This window comes from Theobroma cacao, chromosome 7, assembly GCF_000208745.1.
Source record: "Theobroma cacao cultivar B97-61/B2 chromosome 7, Criollo_cocoa_genome_V2, whole genome shotgun sequence".
Classification (NCBI taxonomy): Eukaryota; Viridiplantae; Streptophyta; class Magnoliopsida; order Malvales; family Malvaceae; genus Theobroma; species Theobroma cacao.
The window spans coordinates 3,277,046-3,301,150 of record NC_030856.1 but is presented as its reverse complement, the minus strand read 5'-3'; the positions used below and the strand labels follow the sequence as shown (position 1 = coordinate 3,301,150).

At 32.6% G+C, this 24,105-nt stretch overlaps 1 protein-coding gene, 2 long non-coding RNA genes and 1 pseudogene across 11 annotated transcripts; all 4 read right to left on the bottom strand.

Moving 5' to 3' along the window:
• LOC18593740 (probable disease resistance protein At4g27220) lies at nucleotides 967-7,598 on the bottom strand. 3 transcript variants are annotated; one of them, XM_018124450.1, is made up of 5 exons: nucleotides 7,424-7,598; nucleotides 6,177-6,269; nucleotides 5,026-5,152; nucleotides 1,373-4,386; nucleotides 967-1,047 (listed from the first exon to the last, which is right to left on the bottom strand). In XM_018124450.1, exon 4 carries the CDS (start codon nucleotides 4,375-4,377, stop codon nucleotides 1,447-1,449), a length of 2,931 nt encoding a protein of 976 aa, XP_017979939.1. In that variant the 5' UTR covers nucleotides 4,378-4,386; nucleotides 5,026-5,152; nucleotides 6,177-6,269; nucleotides 7,424-7,598; the 3' UTR covers nucleotides 967-1,047; nucleotides 1,373-1,446. The 3 variants fall into 3 exon arrangements, with proteins under 3 accessions (XP_017979939.1, XP_017979940.1, XP_017979941.1); XM_018124451.1 differs by having other exon boundaries at nucleotides 6,177-6,266; XM_018124452.1 differs by lacking the exon at nucleotides 5,026-5,152.
• LOC18593715 lies at nucleotides 9,632-14,144 on the bottom strand. Of its 7 annotated transcripts, none has more exons than XR_001928663.1 (10): nucleotides 13,793-14,144; nucleotides 12,899-13,466; nucleotides 12,697-12,803; nucleotides 12,231-12,387; nucleotides 11,953-12,149; nucleotides 11,608-11,826; nucleotides 10,875-11,318; nucleotides 10,684-10,792; nucleotides 10,173-10,352; nucleotides 9,632-10,085 (listed from the first exon to the last, which is right to left on the bottom strand). It is a non-coding gene; the product is annotated as an uncharacterized LOC18593715 (long non-coding RNA). The 7 variants fall into 7 exon arrangements; XR_001928664.1 differs by having other exon boundaries at nucleotides 11,608-11,770; XR_001928666.1 differs by having other exon boundaries at nucleotides 11,608-12,149; nucleotides 12,899-13,059; nucleotides 13,180-13,466.
• LOC108662713 lies at nucleotides 14,161-21,611 on the bottom strand (annotated as a pseudogene).
• On the bottom strand, nucleotides 22,808-23,860 carry LOC108662840. Its single transcript, XR_001928673.1, has 3 exons — nucleotides 23,484-23,860; nucleotides 23,099-23,204; nucleotides 22,808-22,903 (listed from the first exon to the last, which is right to left on the bottom strand). It is a non-coding gene; the product is annotated as an uncharacterized LOC108662840 (long non-coding RNA).

Genomic DNA, 24,105 nt, shown 5'->3' with positions numbered 1-24,105 from the left:
TTTTTTTTTTTTTTGTTTATTTTGCAAAGGACAACTTGGCACGATCTCTGTAAAGGAAATGACTGACAGTGAACAACCCCAAAAGCACAACACAGTGTTAATGCAGGAAGTTTTATCCTAAGCTTATCTTTCAATTCTGTATGATGAAATTTGATAAAGAAAAGCATACATGAACAAAAACAAAAAAAGCATTGAAAACAAGAGAAAATGTAGACTCCTACCTGATTCTGAAGCAGACATTTTAACATATAGATCCTGCCCTTTTGATTGAAATTGTCTGTAATCAATCAGATGATGAAACCAAAGGGCCCAAACACTACCTCTTCCTCTGTTATCTGAACTAGTGTATGCCATATAGGAATAGTTCTACAGATACTTAGCCCTGCGTCCCTTAAAATTCATACTTTTAGTTACCCAAGAATGTGTAGCATCTTGCATTTTCAAATCTTTTAAATCTGATAAATCCATCTCTGCTTTGGCAGTTGAATGGCTTATTGTGCTTACACCCTAGGGACCAGTCTGATGAGTTCTATCTTTCAGGGAATTCAGGCTTAAACATCAGCTTTCAGGGAATTAAGGCTTGAATCCTTCAAAAAGTGGGAGCTGAGTACCATCACAATTCCCTTTTGAACCACAAAGTCCATATCTGTCAAAGTAGTCTCTTGGAGCAAATGAGAAAAGCATCCAAGCTTGCTTTCTGCATTTCATGTGTAGTCCTGTGATCAATGATTTCTATTTGAGACACTTATGATGGTTGACATAAAAAATAGAAATACCAGGTGGGTAGATCATGCGCTGTTTTCATACGATGATGTGATTGATTGACTTTTGATGAATGAAGTATACACAAAGTGCAGCAGAAAACAAATTATAAACATTCTCTTCATTGGACAAACATAACTTCAATGACTTACTTGTATTAAATGATTTCCAATTCATAAACCATTTGAGACTTTTTTTTCTCACATCTGATAGGTTGCAGGATAGTCCTAAGAATTGATCACCAAGTTCAACAGGGTGCCTTCCTTCCTCCCATAATCTCCAAGCCTGCAGCAAATTGAAAACCTTTTAGTCATTTTGCTATATCTTTCAACATTTTAATTCATAATAATCAAAGAATTTTTGAAACATGCGAGTGAAAATGAAAATAAAGGAAAGGGGTGGGAAGGTGTAATAGGAGGGGATGTAGGAAATGTGAGATAGCAATTGGCGGAGAAATGCAGATTGAAGGGTGTTGAGTTGGAGAATTTATTTTTATTTAAAAAAATAAAAAGTTAAAGACTTAGTTTTATTTTGATATTAAAAAAGAGAAATTATTTAACAAATGAGAAATTAAGAGATAAAAAGAGGACGTGGATGAAAATAAACTCACAGTGTTTGCAGTTCTTAATAAGAAGCAGGAGCCTTACAGCCACATTTAATCAAACACCTCTTCTCCATCTCATTCTATAAGCCAGAATATTGAAGAAAGGGAGAAAGGACATCCTTAGCATCAGGCTGATCCCATTCCACTGATTCCCACCATTCTCTCGGCCATGCTGTGATTTTTTGTAGAGAAGAAGGAGGAGATGGTTTCCCATTTTCAACAAGGGGAAGAGACAAAGGGATCCTCTTTACTTCTGGACATTTGATTATATAAAGATATTGGAGAGAATCTGCAGGAATCATAACTCTCCCGCTGCAAATGCTTTTCAATTTTGGTAACAACTGTAACTTTAATGATTTTAATTTGGGAAGAATAAATGTTGTTCCTTCTCCTTTGTGATTTTCTTCTGATGCTATTATTTCCTCCATTTCTTCACAAACTTCAACTTGAATTGTCTCTAAGTTTTGGAGGCCCTTCAACAGCTCAACTGGAAACAACTTCTTCACCCTCGAACAACTTCTCATATGGAATTTTTTAAGAGAAGAGAAGATGGCAGGTGGTGTTGGAGCATGAGAGGTAGATTCAATTTCAACCGCTACTCCTACTCTCACAACTTCACGCAAGTTTGGCAACAAAAATAGGTGTAACTCCTCAATGTTGTCAAGTGCGTCACAAGACGATAATGACAAGTCAACCACACACTCCATCCCTTCACACTCCCCAATTTGACATTCCTTCCAGTCAGTCGCCTTACGAAACAAAGGAATGTTGTTTAAACATTTGAAATCATCGTACTTCTCAATAGTTAAAGTTTGAAGGTCATGTGGGACCACCCTATCATCACACCTCTCTATCTCCGAATCTGCGAATATAACCCATTTCTCAATTTTTTTGAAATTTGGGGATTGCCCAAAACCAATATACCATCGCATAGGTGATCCCCCCACTTGAAAAGTGAAAGATGTAGGCCATTTACCTTGCGTACACTCTGCGTATTTATTAAACTCTTGCACGTTGCGAAATGAACATGAAACCCACTCGAGCTTCCTCAATTGGCCTACTTCTTCTCCCTTTACAAACGTATCCGCTAGCATTAAGCATTGGAGATGACAAATCCTCCGTAATATTCCTACTGGTAGCTCTTTTAAAGCCCATGACATCATACGAAGATCTCTCAAGTTTTCTAACATCTCTATGCCATGAGGAACCTCTTTAATTGCTGTGCGCAAAAGGTTCAACTTTCTTAGTGCTGTGAGCTCTACTAAGGAAGGCACATATTTTAACTTATCACAACAAAAGAGTACCAATGCATTGAGAGTTTTCAAGTTTGAGATCGAATTAGGCAGATACTTTAAGGAATAATTATATGAAAGATTTAGAACTTTTAACCCAGGCATGTGCTTAAAAAAAGATTCTGAAATCTTTTGTAAGCCACATTGTTGCAATATCAAAGTTGATAAATGAGGCCATCTAGGTGATATGTGAGAAGGAATTTCTAATATTGAATTTCGCATCAAGGAAACTTTCTCAACACTCACTGTCCATTCTTGCTCACTTGGGAATTCTTTCAATTGCATACCTACTTTTCCCATGAACTGATGACCTGCAATATACAACGCCATGTCCCTCAAAACATCATGCATCTTAACTCCATCATCATCAATAAGAAATGTAGCCCTCTCTAATAGGCAATTACTTTCAAGCTTATTTAAAATGCTATAACCTCTATGATGCATTGCTTCTTTGGTCTGTAAGCCATCAAGGAGTCCCTCATCTATCCAATTTTCAATTAATTCCACTTTTCTAATTATATAATCTTCAGGATATAGGGAGCAATATAAGAAACAATTTTGGATTTTTGGATCTCTCAAATGGTCATAACTGAACTTCAAAGGCTCATATACTTTGATATCCAATTCTTTCACACTTTCCACCCTCTCTTCTAATTCAATTAGTACATTCTTCCACTCACAAATATCTTCTACCCCTTTCATGCTTCCGGCTATTGTCACAATACTAAGTGGTAAACCACCACATTGCTCAACAATTTTGTTGACAATGTCTTTTAAATTTTGATCTTGTACAACGCTTTGCCCCACATGATATAAGAATAAGTTCATGGACTCCAATTTTGAAAGTGGTTGCACATTGACCACCACCTTGCAACCCATAGATTTACAGACCTCACTGGACCTGCTAGTGAACACTACTTTCTTTCCCATGCCTAATGTTGATTCAAAGATTCCCACATCCAATAGAGGAAACTGTTTCCAAACATCATCTAAGATTAACACATAACTCTTTCCCTCCAAAGTATCTTTTAACACTGCTTTCAATTCATCTTCTGAAAGTTGATTAGATAGTTTCAAAGAATGTGCAATATCTCTTCGTAATTTGGAAATATTCATTTCTTTTGATACGGTGACCCATATCACTTTATCAAATCGATCACTTTCCTCCAACAATTGATTATTGATATGCTTCATGATGGTAGTTTTCCCTATGCCACCCATTCCACATACTCCAATCATTCCAACCTCATCATCCATCAAATACTCCCAAATTTGCTCTTTTACATCGATCTCACCTTCTAGGTTTGGTGTTGGTAACATCACCCCGGTGGCTGGAGGCCCATCAACAGCCACACCGTCAGGGAAACTACCTTGTTGGTGAATTTCCTTCACTTCTTCAATCTTTCGACAAACAAATTTTCCAAAACGACCACGTAAGAAGTATGAAACAGCACGAAACTTCATTTCAATCTCTTGCATTTCAGTGTTTACCTTTTCTACAGCTTTAAACCAGTACTCCACTTCTTCCCTCACCACTCTTCTGTGACGAAGCTCCTCATCCTTTCTTAATACGAGGTCTCCCTTTCGAATATTTAAAACATTCACTTTTTCTCGAAGATGATTCATCTGTTCTTCAAGTTTTCGATGATAGTCTATGTATGTACATGTTGGACCCCCAAAGCACTTTACCACTTCAAGAATTGACCCTATGAACTCCATATACGCTCCCTGTAGTTTAAAAAACCAAAGTATATTAAAATATTTGCTTCACTTGTTATAAGTATAACAAAAAAAAAATTTGTCAATGGGGTTTTGTCCCAATAGTAAATGATAGGCAAGAAAATATTAATTAATATTTTTTAATAGTCTTAAAAAATTTTAATTGTGGATTAATATAATTTAAACATAATATAGTTAAAACAAGTATCCTTGTGAAAACAAGAATATATTCCTAATGATATTTAAGTGATAATTGTGAGAATAAATTGAGAGAGTAGATTGACATTCAAGATACCTGATTTCTTCTTCAAATTATTTTGAAAGATGAAGGCCAAAGGTCAATTAAAATGGTCCACAAATCTCCTTGGCTAGTTGTTAAGCACAAACTTCTTAAGCAGAAGAAACAAACTGGCATAAAATTAAAAAGGAAAATTAGTAGTGTTAAGAAAGGTGAAAATCTTATTGTTAAAATCTTCAGAATTATTTGTTATCAGTTTTCACTTGTTGATTATGATTATTTTCTACCTAATTAAGAAAATAGGAGTATGATACAGAAAAAAGAACCAAAATAATTATGTGGATGGAAAGATGATGAATCTAAGATTGCAAAAAATATGAACCCAAATCTATATTAAATAGTTTGATTACCTGGTAAAGTGTGGAGGATGAGCTAGTGCTTGTATCCTTAGATTAAGTTTGTGAAAGCAGGAACTAAGATCTCTTTCAAAATTTGTGAAGAGAATAGCAACAACCAGATCTCCTTCTGAATTATTTTCTATGAGAAGGAAATGAATTATGAAGCACATGAATTATTGAAAAGTGGGCAAGGTCAATATTTATGTAGAAACTAAAATAAATGCCCAACTTGTTTTTCATATTTATATGGAGGTCATGGTAAGATGAATTTATGTTTAAGTTAAGATTCTGATTAATTAATTAATGTTACTAAAGATAAAAATAAATCATAAGCATAGACAATTTTACTTGGTTCAATGAGGCAGTCACGAAAAATCATAAGGATTAGATACTTAAGCCAGTCAAGTGAAGCAAAGATCTAGTTGATTTCACTAAGCAGAACAAATAATGAAGCAAATTCCTATGTAATCAAAACTTTGATTTTTTTCTTTCTTTTAGACTTGTTTGAATTATTTGATTTGGTCTATACATGTATTTTGACCTCATTGATCAAGTAGTTTTGTATTTCAAACTCCTTGATGAATTATTCAATTTATTTTTGTACTCAATTGTTCTACTGTATTCAGTGCAATAAATTTTCATCAGAATCATTTATTATTCTTATTATCAAGATACTTAAGACACTTTCACTAAACATGCATACTTGCAACTTAAATTTTTTTGGCATTCTATTTTATGTTATCATTTTTATTCTAAATTCAAAAATAATATTGTAAATAAAATCATCACCCGTGCATGATATAGATATAAATCCAGTTTTGCTTCTTCGAATTATGTGAAAAGACGAAGAAGAGAGGTCAAAGATCGATGAACCGGAAATTAATCCCCTTTGCTTCTTGTTAAGCACATTTTTTTTGTGGAAAAAAGCTGACATGAAACCAAAAAGAGGAAAACCGTATCTGGTAAAGATTTTGGAATTATTCCTATTTCTTATTGACACTATGATTAGTTTCGACCCGATTAAGAGAATAGAAGCGTGATAGAGAAAGAACCAAAATAATTATGAGGTATATATATGTTGAAAGGTGATGAAATTATGTCATAACGTCATATGATTTAAAAGATTAAAAATCATAATATAAAGTAGTAGACAGTTTGATTACCTGGACAAGTAGGGTAATGGGTTGGTTCTGCTCCGATTTATCTTGAGAAGGTGTTGGTTAAATTTGAGGAAGAAGGAAAGATCGTAATATCTCCTTCCAAAATTTGTGAAGAAAAGAGCAAAATCAGTGAATGCAATGCAATGAATAAAATTTATGAGAAGAGAATGAATTAGTAAAGGTAGGCAAGTGAATGCAATGAGTCCTCTGCAGGAAACTAAAGTAAGATGAAATGCCCAACTTGTTTATTAATATTTCTTTCTCTGTCTCAATTCGATTCTTGATGCTCTGAATTGAAAATGGAGAATAATTTATATTTAAATGGAGAATAATTCAATTTTAAAAAAATTAAGTAAAAAGGTCATGAATTATATTTCCTTTTTGAATTATTTAGAAATCGTTGGATCTATATTAAAATATTTCATTACGTTAGGGGTTTATTATAAAACAAATTAAAGCTAATACAAATAGTCTATTTAAACTTAGAAGTCACTTTTTCTTTTGATAGAGAAAACAAAAGCCAAGAGGGAATTTCACTAGCATCTTTCTACATAAGATTTTGGGAATTTCCAATTTTCAAGAGCAAGCTTGCAATATATCTAAAATAAGAAAACTTGTGATGGTAACAAAATATCTCAAAAAGATATTTAAGAAATAATTGTTGGAATAAATCAGAAAGCAGAATAACATTCAGAAAACTTGGTTTCTTCTTCGAAGTATTTGGAAAGATGAAGCCCAAAAGTCAATTAAAATGATTCACAAACCTCCTTGGCTCCTTGTTAAGCACAAACTTCTTAGACAGAAGAAGCAAACTGACATGAAATTAACAAGGAAAACTAATAAAAATGAAAATTGATGTGCTAAAATTTTTAAAATTGTTCATTTCAATTTTCACTTGCTATAATTATTTTCTGCCTAATTAAAAGAATAGAAGCAGCGCATAGAATAAAGAACCAAAATAAGTATGTGGAAGGAAAGATGATGAATCTATGCTATGAATCTAAGATTCCAAAAAATATAAACCCAAATCTAGATTAAACAGTTTAATTAGCTGGTCAAGTGAGGCAGATGAACTAGTACTTCTCCCATCTTTAGAGGGTCTTAAATTTGTGAAAGCATGAAACGAAGATCTCCTTCAATATTTGTCAAGAAAACAGCAACAAACAGATTAATTTATGTTATAAGCTAAGATTCTGATTAATTATTGCTACCAAAGATAAACGTAAATCACACAAGCATAAATAGTTTACCTAGTTCAAGGAGACTGTGAGCTGATAGTAGTATCCTTAGGTATTTATTAAATTTGGGAAACAAGCACAACCAAGAAATAGCAGCAACAAGCAGATGAACTGTGTAAGGAAATAATTATGTGGAGGAAAGATGACGAATCTAAGATTCCAGAAAAGATGAACCCAAATCTATATTAAACAGTTTAATATAAAGAAAAAAGAATTAAACTGGCAACTCAATTAAAAAGTTAAAATATTGTCAACCTAATTAAGCAAAATGGAAAAGGAAAACAAATAGAAACATGAATTAAAGTTAAAAAGAATTAAAAGCTCGCAGGTCAATGGAAAGTCGTCGCACAAATTGTAAAATCACTTTCCTTGAAGTTGTTTCACAGTAACGCAAATGTGAACCGAAGAAAAACTGACAAAGTGGGACTGAATTATGGGGCCACTTGTCCTACCGTGCACTCCTCCATTATTGTCCTTCTTGTCTTCTGTTTGGCAATGATGCAAATATGAATTTTTTTTTTTGAAAATGATGCAAATATGAATTTGACAGATGCCCTTTCAAATATTCTGCAATTTTTTTGAAAAGTAATTTTATTTTGCATTAATAGACTTACTACATCAATAAAAATTTATAACTTAAGAAGACAATTATTTCAATCAAGAAAGCAATTCTCTTAATTTCTTGTTACTGATAAGAAAGGTTTGCTTATGCACAGAATGAAATAGGTTATGATCTCTTAACTTTACTCCATTTTATAAGTGTTTGATGGAGCTTCAGCATTCACCATGCTCGAATCAGGGGTTTCCACTGAAGCAACCTGATTGTCATAGTTCCTTGGTTGGTTTTCCACTCAATAGTCATGTCAGATTACTATGTGCAGCCACCAAGTCAAGTGAAGCAAGGATCGCCTAGTATGTACTTTGCTACTTACTAGCGTTGAGATAAAACTAGCTTGAGTGTTGTTTTTCTGTTTAACTAAGTTTTGGACAAGTGTCCATTTTGCTTCGTTGTACTGGTTTCATAAGCCAGAGTCTTTGTTGCTGCTACATGTCCTTGAACGTGTAAGCATTGCATACTTATCTTAATCTTATATTTAACACTTGATTGTTTTGTACAAGTGTTAACCATGTATCTCATGTATATATTCATGTATCTTTCTTCAGTTAATGGATGATCGATAGTAATGAGGTTCCTCTGTTTTTATTGCTTTTACTTTTCTTCTCTGCATGTTTGATACTTCTGTTTTGAATTAGCCATAACATATCTTGACCAATATTGTATGTAACACTTATTATTTTCTATAAATTTTTACATAATAACAAATTTGACGTAAAGTCCATTCGTTAATGGTACATTCACTTGATCCATAACTAATTAAAATGAGAAAGTGTAATTTTTATATTTGTTTACAATCATTATTATCAGTATTACTATCCTGCTCTTGGCAAGAGGTAAATGGTTGCAAAGGTTAGTGCTTAGCTGTTTCAATTATGTAAACCTGTTGAGCTTGTAAAACCAGGAAAGGCAACAAGATATTATGCCTGTAAATATTTTTATGGTGCATATATGACATTAAAGGCAAAAGAACTTGACATAGGACAGTCAACAAGATCATGAATAACATCATCAATGATTACATTCAAGCCTTCTTTCTTCCTTTTTTTGTGAAAAGCTACATTCGAGCCTTCTATTAAGATTACGTAGCAAATGCAAATAAGTAAAGAATATCATTCATTTTTACTTTAGTAATGACGTGATGATTAAATGACTCTTCCTTAATGAAACATCTGAAAAAGTGCAGGAGCAAAGAAATCAAATCAATTTACAACTGATGAGATTGCACATAATTCAAATCAAAGTCATCTTGTAACATTACCGACAAGTAGGCACTTGCAAGTACTAAGCTAAACGGGGCCTAAACCATGGGCACCAAAGCAGAAGGTCAAAAACATACTGACCAATAGCATTTTAATAATGGCTTGGAGATGAAAGAGTTAATCATACAGTTAGTCAATTATTGAGTGTCAGAGTCATTTCATTTCGTTTGTCAAAGAAGATACATGCTTGTTTGATGAAAAATCTTCTTCAATGGAATTTTCTGAAACAAAAGACCAGGTTGTATGGGGTTTGGCTATTCAGTTTAACTTCCCAACATTAAAATCACAGATGACACACTGGTTTATCCTCAAGATGCCATTGTACACATAAAAGACTAATATGGATGCATCGTATCTCTTCTGATAGATTACTCTCCTAAGCATTCTTCAACAAGTTCTAAAAGAATGCCTTCTTTCCATCTCCATGCCTTCAACAATTGAAACCCTTTTAGGTTTTATCAGTTTAAAATAAGCAACAAAAACTTGATTATAATAATATCTGCTTAAATTGACATGTCCAACAAGGTTGCTACTCTGTCTTGATTATAAACCATATTAAATTGAAGGGTTTTGAATGATTCAGACCAAAAATGACTGAGTCAAGGCTTCTGTTAAGCATTTACTCATAAAGAAACAGTCTTTCCTCTCCATGATTGCAGCACCCAAGAAGCCTTACGAGATTCTAATGCTGAAGTTTGGCAATCAATTTTACTTCACTTTTAAACTCGTTCAATCCTTTTCCAGAACTCTTTGAAAGCCTCTTCACAGCAATTTCTTGTCCATTTGGTAGTGTGCCCTGGAAAACTTCATTTTTGAATAAGCTTCCATAATAAAGATAAATTCTCTGTAATTAGGTAACTTCAATAATATGATGCAACTTTACCTTATGAACAGTTCCGAAACCACCTTCCACTAGCTTGCTGTCCATAGAAAAGCTATCAGTAGCAAGAGCTATGGTAGGAAGCCCAAATATTGGAAGCTCCACGTCGTCATCCTGGCCTTGATTTTCTGAATCATTTTCCTTATTGCTTTCTGTTTCTCTGAAACAATATTCAAAATAGGCCTGGCATTCACCATAAAATATGCTAGGTTCTTATACATTTTGATTGAGCTATTTAACTGAACAAAAAGCTTATGTGGTTTTTGAGATCATACAAAATCACATATCCCCAACCATTTGCTTCATCAAAAACTCTTTTTTCAGACCATTAAGCATTGAAGACTACTTATTTCTTGAAAAAATATTATTCAAATGAAATGGCAAAGAATCTAATTTACTCTGTTGAAGAAACTACGTGTGGATTTGGTAGCATCACTGTTAACAAAGTAATTTTTTTTGTTTATTTAGCAAAGGAACAAAATGAGCATATTTGTGAAGGATATATCAAAGTTACCTTTCAACTTTCCACAGCTTCTATTAATGTAATCAATGCAGCCCTAAAGCACAGCACAGTGGTGTTGCAATCAATGCATCGAGCTTCATCCTAGGCTTATCTTTCAATTCTGTATGATGAGATTTGATAAAGAAAAGCATATATGAACAAAAGAAAAATGCAGCGAAACCAGAGAAAATGTAGACTCATACCTGATACTGAGCAGAAAGTTTTTAACATATAGATTTTGCCCTTCTGATTGACATTGTCTACAATCAATCAGAAGCAATTTAATGGCTTCTTGTGCTTACACCCTTGAGACCAGTTTGATGAGCAGGCTTGAATCTTTTAAAAAGTGGAAGCTAGGTATCATCCCAATTCCAGTTTGAACCACAAATATGTGGAATCTGTTTCAGGGGAACAGTTCATAAACCAAAAAAAAAAACTCCCATGTTGTTTGGGTTGAGGCAATTCAATTTAACTTCCCAACATCAGAATCACAAATGACATAGTTGATCTGTTCTCATCAAGTTGTTGTAGACATAAAAGAGCAATGTGGATGCATCGTCTCACATGTGATAAATTGTAAGACAGTCCTAATGAAATCATCAACAAGTTCGACAGGCCTGCCTGGGTTCCTCCCATAATCTCCATGCCTGCAACAAATTGAAAAGCTTTTGTCATCTTTTAGCTCAAGACTAGTAACAAAGAATGGTTTCCACCATGACTTGGATAATAGAACCCCTCTATTGTATTTTTTTTTATATTCTTTAAATTCAAGATTAAAGAAAAATAATACCAAAGCTCAAGACATATGATTTTACTGAAAACAGTCCATAAATAGCATATTCTGGTGCCACATAACCACAGCAGAACATCATCAAAAGCTTTAAATATTTAAGCATTTGTAGACATTATGAAAATAAAGTGACACTAAGTTCCAACCATTCTTTCAGTGTTCCCTTTGGTTTGGTCTCCTCCAAAAGTTGTAGCCAGGCCAAAATCGGAAAATTTTGGATTCATTTCACTATCGAGCAGAACGTTGCTAGCTTTGAGATCTCTATAAGTAATCCTTCATCTGGAATCTTGATGAAGATAAAGTAGTCCCCTAGCAATGCCGCAGAAAACACTTGGACCAATTCAGTCCTTTACTTATTGTTTGATCTGGCAATTGGTAAGTATTTTTGATATTTGAAAGCAGCAAATTATACCATGTGTAAAATGTAGGCCATATTTATGATAGGAGAAGCAATAAACCCAATTAAATTGAAAGGTTTTGAAAATTCAGACCAAAAATGAATTAGTCAAGGCTTCTGTTAAGCATGTACTCATAAACCGGCCATCTTTCCTCTCCATGAATGCAGCACCCAAGAAGCCTCACAAGATTCTGATGCTAAAGTTCGGCAATCAATTTTCCTTCATTTTTAAGCTCTTTGAAAGCCTCTTCACAACAGTTTCTTGTCTATTTGCTAGTGTCACCTGGAAAACTACATTTTTGAATGAGCTTTGATAGTAAGGATAAATTCTCAGTAGTTAAGGTAACTTGAATAATATTATGCAACGTTTACCTAAAAAGCAGGTCCAAAACCACCTTCCCCTAGCTTGTTGTCCATAGAAAAGCTATCAGTAGCACGAGCTACGGTAGCAAGCTCAAATATTGGAAGCTCCACGTCTTTATCCTGGCCTTGATTTTCTTGATCATTTTCCTTATTGTCTTCTGCTTCTCTGAAATAGTAGTCAACATAGGCTTGGCATTCAGCATAAAATATGCATTTTGATTGAGCTGATGTTTTTGAGATCACACAAAACGAAGTATCCCCATCCATTTGTTTCATTAAAAACTCTTTTTTTCACACCAATAAGGATTGAAGACTACTTTTCCTTGAAATGAACCAGCAAAGAATCTATTTAACTCTTTTGAAGAAACTGCAGGTGGATTTGCTAGCATCAGTATTAACAAAGTAATTTTTTTTTGTTTATTTAGAAAAAAAAAAAACAAAAGGAGCATATTTGTGAAAGATATATCAAAGTTACCTTTCAGCTTTCTGCAGCTTCTCTAAATGTAATAACTGATAGTACAGCCCTAAAAGCATAGCATAGTGGTGTTGCAATCATTGTAGCAAGCTTCAGCCAAGGCTTACCTTTCAAAAACAAAAAAAAACAAGTAATAAAGAAAAGCATACATGAACAAAAACCAAAAACAGCAATGGAAGCAAGTGAAAATGTAGACTTTTACCTGATTCTCAAGCAGACACTCTAACATATAGATCCTGCCCTTCTGATTGAAATTGTCTGTAATCAATCAGATTATCAAACCAAAGAGCCCAACCACTATCTCTTCCTCTGTTATCTGAACTAGCGTATGCCATATAGGAAGAGTTGTGTAGACATTTAGCCCTGCATTCCTTGAGATTCATAGTTTTAGTCACACAAGAATGTGTAGCATCTGGCACTTTTGAATCTTTTAAATATGATAAATCTATCTCTGCTTTGGCAGTAAAGGCTTATTGTGCTTACACCCTTGGGACCAGTGTCATGAGTTCCATCTTTCAGGGAATGATATGAGGATACAACTCCCTAACAAACCTCCAACATCGATGCGGTTCTTTCATTCAGTGAGAATGATCCAGGCTTGCCAGATGAAGATGCTTCAGGGGGACAATTGAGATGACATAGCGAGCTGTTGTAGACATAAAAGACCAATGTGGATGCATCGTCTCACATCTGATAGGTTGCAGGATAGTCCTAAGAATTCATCACCAAGTTCAACAGGGGTGCCTTCCTTCCTCCCATAATCTCCAAGCCTGCAGCAAATTGAAAACCTTTTAGTCATTTTGCTATATCTTTCAACATTTTAATTCATAATAATCAAAGAATTTTTGAAACATGCGAGTGAAAATGAAAATAAAGGAAACGGGTGGGAAGGTGTAATAGGAGGGGATGTAGGAAATGTCACATAGCAATTGGCGGAGAAATGCTGATTGAAGGGTGTTGAGTTGGAGAATTTATTTTTGTATTAAAAAATAAAAAGTTAAAGACTTAGTTTTATTTTGATATTAAAAAGGAGAAATTATTTAGCAAATGAGAAATTAAGAGAAAAAAAAGAGGATGTGGATGAAAAAAAACTCACAATGTTTGCAGCTTTTAATAAGAAGCAAGAGCCTTGCAGCCACATTTAATCAAACACCTCTTCTCCATCTCATTCTAGAAGAAAGAATATCGAACAAAGGGAGAAAGGAGATCCCTAGCATCAGGCTGATCCCATTCCACTGATTCCCACCATTCTATCGGCCATACTGTGATTACTTTTAGAGAAGGAGGAGGAGATGGTTTCCCATTTTCAACAAGGGGAAGAGACAAAGGGATCCTCTTTAATTTTGGACAATAGCATATTTGAAGACTTTGGAGAGAATCTGAAGAAACCATAACTCCACCACTGCAAATGCTTTTCAATTTTGGTAACGTAGCCAACTTTAATGATTTTAATTTGGGAATAATGTTGTTCCTTCTCCTTCGTGATTTTCTTCTGATGCTATGATTTCCTCCATTTCAGCACAATCTAAAACATTAATATCCTCTAAGTTTTGGAGGCCTTGCAACAGCTCAACTGGAAACAACTTCTTCACCCTCGAACAAAAACTCATACGGAATCGTTTAAGAGAAGAAAAGATGGCAGGTGGTGTTGGAGCATGAGAGGTAGATTCAATTTCAACCGCTACTCCTACTCTCACAACTTCACGCAAGTTTGGCAACAAAAATAGGCGTAACTCCTCAATGTTGTCAAGTGCGTCACAAGACGATAATGACAAGTCAACCACACACTCCATCCCTTCACACTCCCCAATTCGACATTCCTTCCAGTCAGTCGCCTTACGAAACAAAGGAATGTTGTTTAAACATTTGAAATCATCATCCTTGTTAATAGTTAAAGTTTGAAGGTCATGTGGGACCACCGTATCATCACACCTCTCTATCTCCGAATCTGTGAATATAACCCCTTTCTCAATTTTTTTGAAATTTGGGGGATGCCCAAAATTCTCTAACAAAGGTGGTCCCCCCACTTGAAAAAAGAAAGATGTAGGCCATTTACCTTGTGTACACTCTGCGTATTTCTTAAACTCTTGCACGTTGCGAAATGAACATGAAACCCACTCGAGCTTCCTCAATTGGCCTACTTCTTCTCCCTTTACAAACGTATCCTGTAGCATTAAGCATTGGAGATGACAAATCCTCCGTAATATTCCTACTGGTAGCTCTTTTAAAGCCCATGACCTCATACGAAGATCTCTCAAGTTTTCTAACATCTCTATGCCATGAGGAACCTCTCCAATTCCTGTACCCGAAAGGTCCAACTTTCTTAGTGATGTGAGCTCTACTAAGGAAGGCACATATTTTAACTGGTTACAACAAAAGAGTATCAATGCATTGAGAGTTTTCAAGTTTGAGATCGACTTCGGCAGATACTTTAAGAAAATATTATGTGAAAGATTTAAAACTTTTAACTCAGGCATGTGCTTAAAAAAAGATTCTGAAATCCTTTGTAAGCCACAATTTTGCAGTTTCAAAGTTGATAAATGAGGCCATCTAGGTGATATGTGAGGAGGAATTTCTAATATTGAATTTCGCATCAAGGAAACTTTCTCAACACTCACTGTCCATTCTTGCTCACTTGGGAATTCTTTCAATTGCATACCTGCTTTTACCATGAACTGTTGACCTTTAATATACAACGCCATGTCCCTCAAAACATCATGCATCTTAACTCCTTCTTTATCATAAAAAACTGTAGCCCTCTCAAATAGGCAACTATTTTCAAGCTTATTTAAAATGCTATAACCTCTGTGATGCATTGCTTCTTTGGTCTGTAAGCCGTCAAGGAGTCCCTCATCTATCCAATTTTCAATTAATTCTATTTTTTCAATTATAAAATCTTCAGGATATAAAGAGTAATACAAGAAACAATTTTGAATTTTTGGATCTCTCAAATGATCATAACTGAACTTCAAAGGCTCATATACTTCAATATCCAATCCTTTCACACTCTCCACACGCTCCTCTAATTCAATTAGTACATTCTTCCACTCACAAAAATCTTCTACCCCTTTCATGCTCCCGGCTATTGTCACAATGCTAAGTGGTAAACCACCACATTTCTCAACAATTTTATCGACAATGCCTTTTAAATTTTGATCTTGTACAACTTCAGATCCCACATGATGTAAGAATAAGTTCATGGACTCATTCTTTGAAAGCGGTTGCACTTTGACCACCTCACAACCCATAGAGTTACAAACCTCAATCGATCTGCTAGTGAGTACAATTTTCCTCCCCAAAGCTAATGTTGGTTCAGGGATTCCGACTTCTAATAGAGAAAATCGTTTCCAAATATCGTCTAAGATTAACACGTATCTCTTTCCCTCCAAAATATTTTTTAATATTGTTGCTCGTTGCTGCAATTCATCTTTTGGAAGAGATTCTTTCAAAGAATCTGCAATAACATCTTGCAATTTGAAAATATTCAAATTTTTTGATACAGTGACCCATATCACTTGATCAAACTGATTATCCTCCAACAATTGATTATTGATATGTTTCATGATGGTAGTTTTCCCTATGCCACCCATTCCACATACTCCAATCATTCCAGCCTCATCACCCATCAAATACTTCCAAATTTGTTCTTTTGCATCCATTTCACCTACCATATTTCTTGTTGGTAATGTCACCCCGGCGGTTGGAGGCCCATCAATTGCCACACCGTCATGGAAACTACCTTTTTGGTAAATATCCTTTACTTCTTCAATCTTTCGACAAATAAATTTTCCTAGACGGCCACGTTTAAAGTATGAAACATCATGGAACTTCTTCTCAATCTCTTCCATTTCAGTGTTAACCCTTTGTACCTGTTCAAGCCAATTCTCCACTTCTTTCTTCACCACTTTTCTGTAACGAAGCTCTGCTTCCTTTCTTAATTCGAGGTCATCCTTTCGAGTATTTAGAGCATCAACTTCTTTTTGAAGATCATTCATATGCTTTTCAAGTTTCCGGTGATGATCTATATATGCACAAGTTGGACCACCAAAGCACTTTATTAATTCAAACATTGACCCTATAAAGTCCATATGAGCTATTCCCTGTAGTTTCAAGAACAAAGATATATTAGATCTCCATATGACTTAAGTTCCTCCTATACTAAAATTCTATATTTTTCATTTAATATTATAATATATAGAATATGTTGGAGAAAAATGTTACTAAATAAACAAATTTTCCACCAATTCTTCTAAAGAAAAAACATAATGTTTCTGAAAACATTACTACAAACAAGAAGTTTTTGTTTCCATCATCTATGAGTATAATATTTACATTTCTAACACTATTTATATATAGATGAATGTATATACAGCATTTATTTTCACCTTTAGGGAATCATCACAAATTCTTGAATATATCATCTCTATTTCATTTTCCCCCTTGCTATAGTTTTGATCATTACAACATTAATAAAAGGATGATGTAAGTAGAGAAATCAATCTAATACAAATATAAATATTAAATAATTGTTATGTATCTATTAAATCATTCTAATAATTTTGAGTTTACGTTGATAATGTGTTTTTTTTAACATGTGTACATATTAAATAATTGTTATATATCTATTAATCAATGAAAAATTGTAATTTTGATATTGGAAGGCTAAATTTACTTCATTTGATTATTTTCATTTATGCATTTTACACATTTAATATAAATTTAAATTAGATTAGGTAAGAATTTCTAGTTATTAGTCTAAATGAATATAGAAACTACCATTTAATGTTAAAATTGAATTTTTTGCGAACATATATATATATATATATTTGCTAGCATAACTCAACAAAAGAAAAACTTTATAATATATTTATAATTATTCAATTTCTTTATTTTTTTTAGTAAATTATTTTACTGTATTCATATTTGTAAATTTTCAATTGTGGATTACTACAATCTAACCATAAGTAAGGAATATTAGATCTTTAATTTTGATAATTAAAACAAGAAAACTTAAGAAAACAACAATATATCTCAAAAAGACAATAGAAAAATAATTGCAAGAATAAACTGAGAATGACATTAAAAATACCTGGTTTCTTCTTCAAATTATTAGGAAAGATGAAGAGCAGATGTCAAGTAGATGAGTCACAAAATAATTCCCTTGGCTCCTTGTCACAATTTTTATTTTTTTGTGGAAAATAGCTGTTGTACTGGAAAAAAAAAGGGTACAATAAAAAGAACGAAAAGCAGTAGTGTTATAAAGGTGAAAACCTTACTAAAGTTTTTCCTATTTTTTACTCACTATGATTATTTTCAGCCTAATTAAAAAAAATGAAAGCATGAAAGAGAAAAAACTAAAATAAATACGTGGAATATATATGTCAAAAAATGATGAAATTAAGTTATAATGCCATATGATTCAAAAGATTAAAAATCATACTATAAAGGAGTAGAAAATTCAATTACCTGGATAAGTGGGGCAATGAGTTGGTACTTCTCCTATCTTGAGAGGGTGTTGGTTCAATTTGAAGAAGAATGGAAGATTAATATCTCCTTCCCAAATTTGTTAAGAAAACAGCAAACTCAGATGTCTCTCCTTGCCAAATCCTTTATGAGAAGAGAATTTATTAGTAAAAGTAGGCAAGTCAATGCTCTGCCGGAAACCAAAGTAAGATGAAATGCCCAACTTGTTTATTAATATTTCTTTCTGTCTCAGTTCAATGACGGTTTTATATATTTTAAAGGGGCGGAGGCAACTTAGGCTATGGGATTTAAGTAAAGAATTACAAATTTACAAGGTTCGTGGTACTAAGGCTAATTATAATTTATTTCCCCATTTCCCCCTGTAGATAGCCATCACAAATTATTGAATATTAATTACAGCATTACTCAAAGAGGAAAAAGAAAAACAGAATCCAATTTTCAATAACAATAAACATCAGAGACCCCAAAAATTATTAATTAATTTTTTTGAACGGTCTTAAAAATTTTCAACTGCGGATTGATAAAATCTATATATAAGTAAGGAAGCTTGTGATATATCTTTTTGATAAGATAATTAAAACAAGAAAGTTTGTGAACACAACAATCCCCACAAGACATTTAAATAATTGTGAGAATAAAATAGAAAGTTGATTGACATTCAAGATACCTGGTTTCTTCTTCAAATTATTTGGAAAGATGAATCCCAAAGATCAATTAAAATGATCCACAAATCTCCTTGGCTCTTTGTTAAACACAAAGTTCTTAGGCAGAAGAAACAAACTGGCATAAAATTAATTAGGAAAATTAGTAGTGTTAATAAAAGTGAAAGCAAAGAAGCAAAATAATTGTGTGGAAAGAAAGATGATGAATTTATGTTATATGTTTAAGATTCCAAAGAACATGAGCCCGAAGATGTATTAAACAGTTTAGTTACCTGGTGAAGTGAGGCAAATAAGTTCTATCCTTACAGAGTCTCGGTTGGGTTTGTGAAGAAGGAAACCAACCTCTCCTTGCAAAATTTGTCAAGAAATCAAGATCTTCAAAATTATCCTTTATGAGAAGAAAATGAATTATGAAGAACATGAACTATTGAAAAGTTACTTGGTTATAACTTGTTATAACTTGAGATTCTGATTAACTAATATTACGAAAGATAAAAATAAATTATAAGTATGGAGAACTTACTTGGTTCAATGAGGCAGTGAAGTGAATACTTCTATTCTCCGAAAGCCTTTAATAAATTTGGAAAACAAGCACAATCAAGAAAAATAGCAGCAACAAGCAGATGATTTCCTTGCAAAAAAGAAAATCCTAATCCGATCTGTGAAAAGAGATTCAATGAGTTATGAAGCAAAAAGGAATTAAAGTCGATGCAAGTCGATAAGTCAATGCAAGTCATGACATTGAGTTCGGGGTCACTTTCCCTTAAAGCTCCTTTGAAATAAAGAAATATAAATAAAATAAAAGATGATTAGGTAAGAGTGAACACTTGTTCATTTTTCTTAAAGAAACAATAACCTAAGCTACTTTAATTGTTTAAAAATTAGAAGGAAGCACCCGAGAAGAATCCCAAGTAAACAAATTACTTTGTGAAAAGAGAAGTTAGGTGCAAATTGAGCACAAAGAAAGATGAAGCAATTAAAAATTCATCCATTGTGTTAGTGGCGAAATAAAATATGAAAAAGTTAGTGAAATAGGGAGGCAAAAGTTCATTGTGGGGCAGTAATTGGATTCTCATATCTGATAGAATCACTTTTCCTACTTCTCCATCATTGACATTCACTTTCAATCTTTCTCAAGAACTGGACGAAAAAGAACTATCTAATTCATTAAGATATTCATCTAATTTATCCAATTATGTATCCTTTCCAAGCATTCTGTGTTTTGTTTGAGTATAAACAAAGATAAAATATCCAATGGGGTCTTGTCTCCGATGGAATAATCGATACATTTCTAATACTATTTATATCTAGACCAATGCATGCATACGTGAACAATATTTTTTTTAGCTTAATATTAAAAGTAAATGGTAATTTTTATAATTCTATCTATTTTAATAAAAATGTATAAAACCTTAAAATTAAAACTATAGTTAAGGCCCTCGTTTCATTAATAAAAGTATCAATGGCTTATAAAGAAGAAGTTAAGATAACATATTATTATACTTAGATATACTAAAATTTAAATATTTGTATATTATATAAAGCACAAATTAAGAATATAGTATTAATGTTTATAGTCCATATATATATATATATGCTTCTGTCAATATAAAAACTTAAAAATAATAACTTTAGTTTAATATTTTAAATCTAATATATACTAAAATTGAACTATACCATGTTTCAATAACTTCATTGTTTATTTATTAAAAAATTTATAATATTAAAGTCTGCATTGATTTCATAGCATTCCTTTCTAATTGTTCCACATAGCATTTATTGGCTATTACTTCTATTAATTTGTTTTTTAACACTTACTTCTAATTTGATTTTTTGGTACTTATTACTAATTTAATCGTTAGTCAACAATTTACATTCAAAATTCAAAATTTACCTTATATTAAGTGTACCCTTATAAAATTGAGATGTCTTGAAATGTTGTAGATTGTAAGTCTTTCGACTCTCCTGGTACATTTTTGTTTGAGACTAGAGTTGCTTAATTTATTCTTTTTTTCTTCCGTCATCCAAATTTTAATTTATTCTTTTTGTAGATCTCTTTGAATTATTTGATTTAATCTATATATGTATTTTGACATCTTTTATTTATTATTATCAGGTAATTGATGAATTATTCAATTTCTTTATTTTTTTAGTAAATTGTTTTACTGTATTCATATTTGTAAATTTTCAATTGTGGATTACTACAATCTAACCATAAGTAAGGAATAGTATATCTTTAATTTTGATAATTAAAACAAGAAAACATATGAAAACAACAATATATCTCAAAAAGGCATTTGAAAAATAATTGCAAGAATAAAATGAGAATGACATTAAAAATACATAGTTTCTTTTTCAAATAATTTATTTTGTTTTTTCCTCTAGATAACCATACAAATTCTTGAATACTAATTACAACATTAATAAAAGAGGAGAAAAAGATAATCAAATTTTCAATAACAATAAACATCAAGGACCCCAGAAATATTAATTAATACTTTTGAATAGTCTTAAAAAATTTTAATTGTGGATTAACATAATCTAAACATAAGATAATTAAAATGAGTAAGTTTGTGAAAACAACAATATATTTGCAAAAGATATGTAAGAAATAATTGTGAGAATAAATTGAGAGAGGAGAATGACATTCAACATACCTGGTTTCTTCTTCAAACAACTTGGAAAGATGAAGTCCAATGGTCAATTAAAATGGTCAGAAACCTCCTTGGCTAGTTGTTAAGCACAAACTTCTTGGGCAGAAGAAACAAATTGATATGAGGAAAATTAGTAGTGTTAATAAAGGTGAATGTGTTATAGTCTTTAGAATTATTTGTTTTCAGTATTTTTCTCATTAATTATGATTATTTTCTACCTAATTAAAAATACAAGTATGACAAAAAACAAAGAGCCAAAATTATTATATGGAAGGAAAGATAATGAATCTAAGATTCCAAAAAACATGAACCCAAATCTATATTAAATAGTTTGATTACCTGGTAAAGTGTGGAAGATGAGCTGGTACTTGTATCCTTAGAGGGTCTTAAGTTTGTGAAAGTAGGAAACTAAGATCTCTTTCAAAATTTGTGAAGAAAACAGCAACAACCAGATCTCCTTCCAAATTATTTGCTATGAGAAGGAAATAAATTATGAAGCACATGAATTGTTGAAAAGTGTATTTTGACCTCATTGATTTATTATTTGGTAGTTTAGAATTTCAAACTCCTTGATGAATTATTCAATTTATTTTTGTAGTCAATTGTTCTACTGTACCCATAGCAATAAATTTTCATCAGAATCATTTATTCTTCTTATTATCAAGATATTTAAGACATTTTTCATTAACATGCATACCTGCGAACTTAAATTTTTTTGGCATTCCATTTTATGTTATCATTTTCATTCTAAATTCAAAAATAATAATGTAAATAAAATCATCACCCGTGCATGACATAGACATAAATCCAGTTTTGCTTCTTTGAATTATGTGAAAAGATGAAGAGAGGTCAAAGATCGATGAACCGCAAATTAATCCCCTTTGCTTCTTGTTAAGTACAATTATTTTTTTGTCGAAAAAGCTGCCATGAAACCAAAAAGAGGAAACCCAGTAGTGTTATGGAGGTGCAAATCTTATTTGCTACAGTTTTTGGAATTATTCCTATTTCTTATTGACACTATGATTATTTTGGGCCTGATTAAGAGAATAGAAGCATGACGAAGATAGAACCAAAAGAATTATGTGGAATATATACGTAGAAAGATGATGAAATTATGTTATAACGTCATATGATTCAAAAGATTAAAAATCATAATATTAAGTACTAGACAGTTGGATTACCTGGATAAGTAAGACAATGGGTTGGTACTTATCCTATCTTGAGAGGGTGTTGGTTAAATTTGAAGAAGAAGCGAAGAGTAATATCTCCTTCCAAAATTTGTGAAGAAAAGAACTGGTACTTCTCCTATCTGTAGAAGGTCTTAAGTTTGTGAAAGCAAGAAACTAAGATCTCCTTCAAAATTTGTCAAGAAAACAGCAACAAGCAGATCTCCTCCCAAACTTTTTTCTATGAGAAGGAAATGAATAATAAAGCACATGAATTATTGAAAAGTGGACAAGGTGAATATTTGTGCGGAAACTAAAATAAATGCCCACCTTGTGTTGGAAGGCATGGTAAGATGAATTTATGTTGTAAGCTAAGATTTTGATTAATTATTGCTACCAAAGATAAACGTAAATCACACAAGCATAATCAGTTTACCTGGTTCAGGGAGATTGTTAGCTGATAATAGTATCCTCAGAAGGTATTTATTAAATTTGGGAAACAAGAACAGCCAAGAAATATAACAGCAGCAAGCAGATGATCTCTGTGGAAGGAAATAATTATGTGGAAAGAAAGATGACGAATCCAAGATTCCAAAAAACGTGAACCCAAATCTATATTAAACAGTTAAATATAAAGTAAAAAAGAATTAAACTCGGTAACTCAATGCAAAAGTTAAATTGTTTTCAACCTAATTAAGCAACAAAGAAAAGGAAAATGAATAGAAACATGAGTTAAAGAAAAGAACAAGAAGCATGACACAGAACAAAGAACCAAAATAATTACAGTGAAGGCAAGATAATGAATTTATAAAAAGAATTACCTTGTTCAGTGAGGCAGTGAAATGATACTTGTATCTTTTCAAAGTCTTTGTTAAATTTAGGAAGCAAGCACACTGAAGAAATATAGCAGCAACAAGCAGATGATTTCCGTGAGAAGAGAATCAATGAATTGTGAAGCTAAAAAGAATTAAAAGCTGGCAAGTCAAAGCAAAGTCGTCCCACAAATTGTAAATCCACTTTCCTTGAAGTTGTTTCACAGTAATGCAAATGTGAATTAATAATTTAATTAAAAGTGGGCATATCAATGCAAGTCATTATGTTTCTTTCGGGGTCACTTCCCTTAAAGCTGCTTTATAATAACGCAAATAGGAATCAAATAAAAGATGAAAAAGTAAGAGTGAATACTGCTCCATTTTTCTTAAAGGCACAATCATCTAAGCTACTATATAAAATAGAAAAGAAAGCACCCCAGAAGAATCCAGGGTAATTCTGGGGCAGTGATTGGATTATCATGTCTGGTAGAATTCTCCATTATTGACCTTACTTCCTATCTTTCACACCTATCGGACCAGAAACTGTATATTACTATGACTTTCTCAAACATCATGTGAAACAAGCACCGTCAAGAAAAATAGCAGCAATTTAGAAACAAGCAGATGATTT

What these genes read in the sequence shown, in the direction of transcription:
- LOC18593740 (XM_018124450.1), bottom strand. Translation starts at nt 4,377, where the DNA reads ATGGAGTTCATAGGGTCAATTCTTGAAGTGGTAAAGTGCTTTGGGGGT.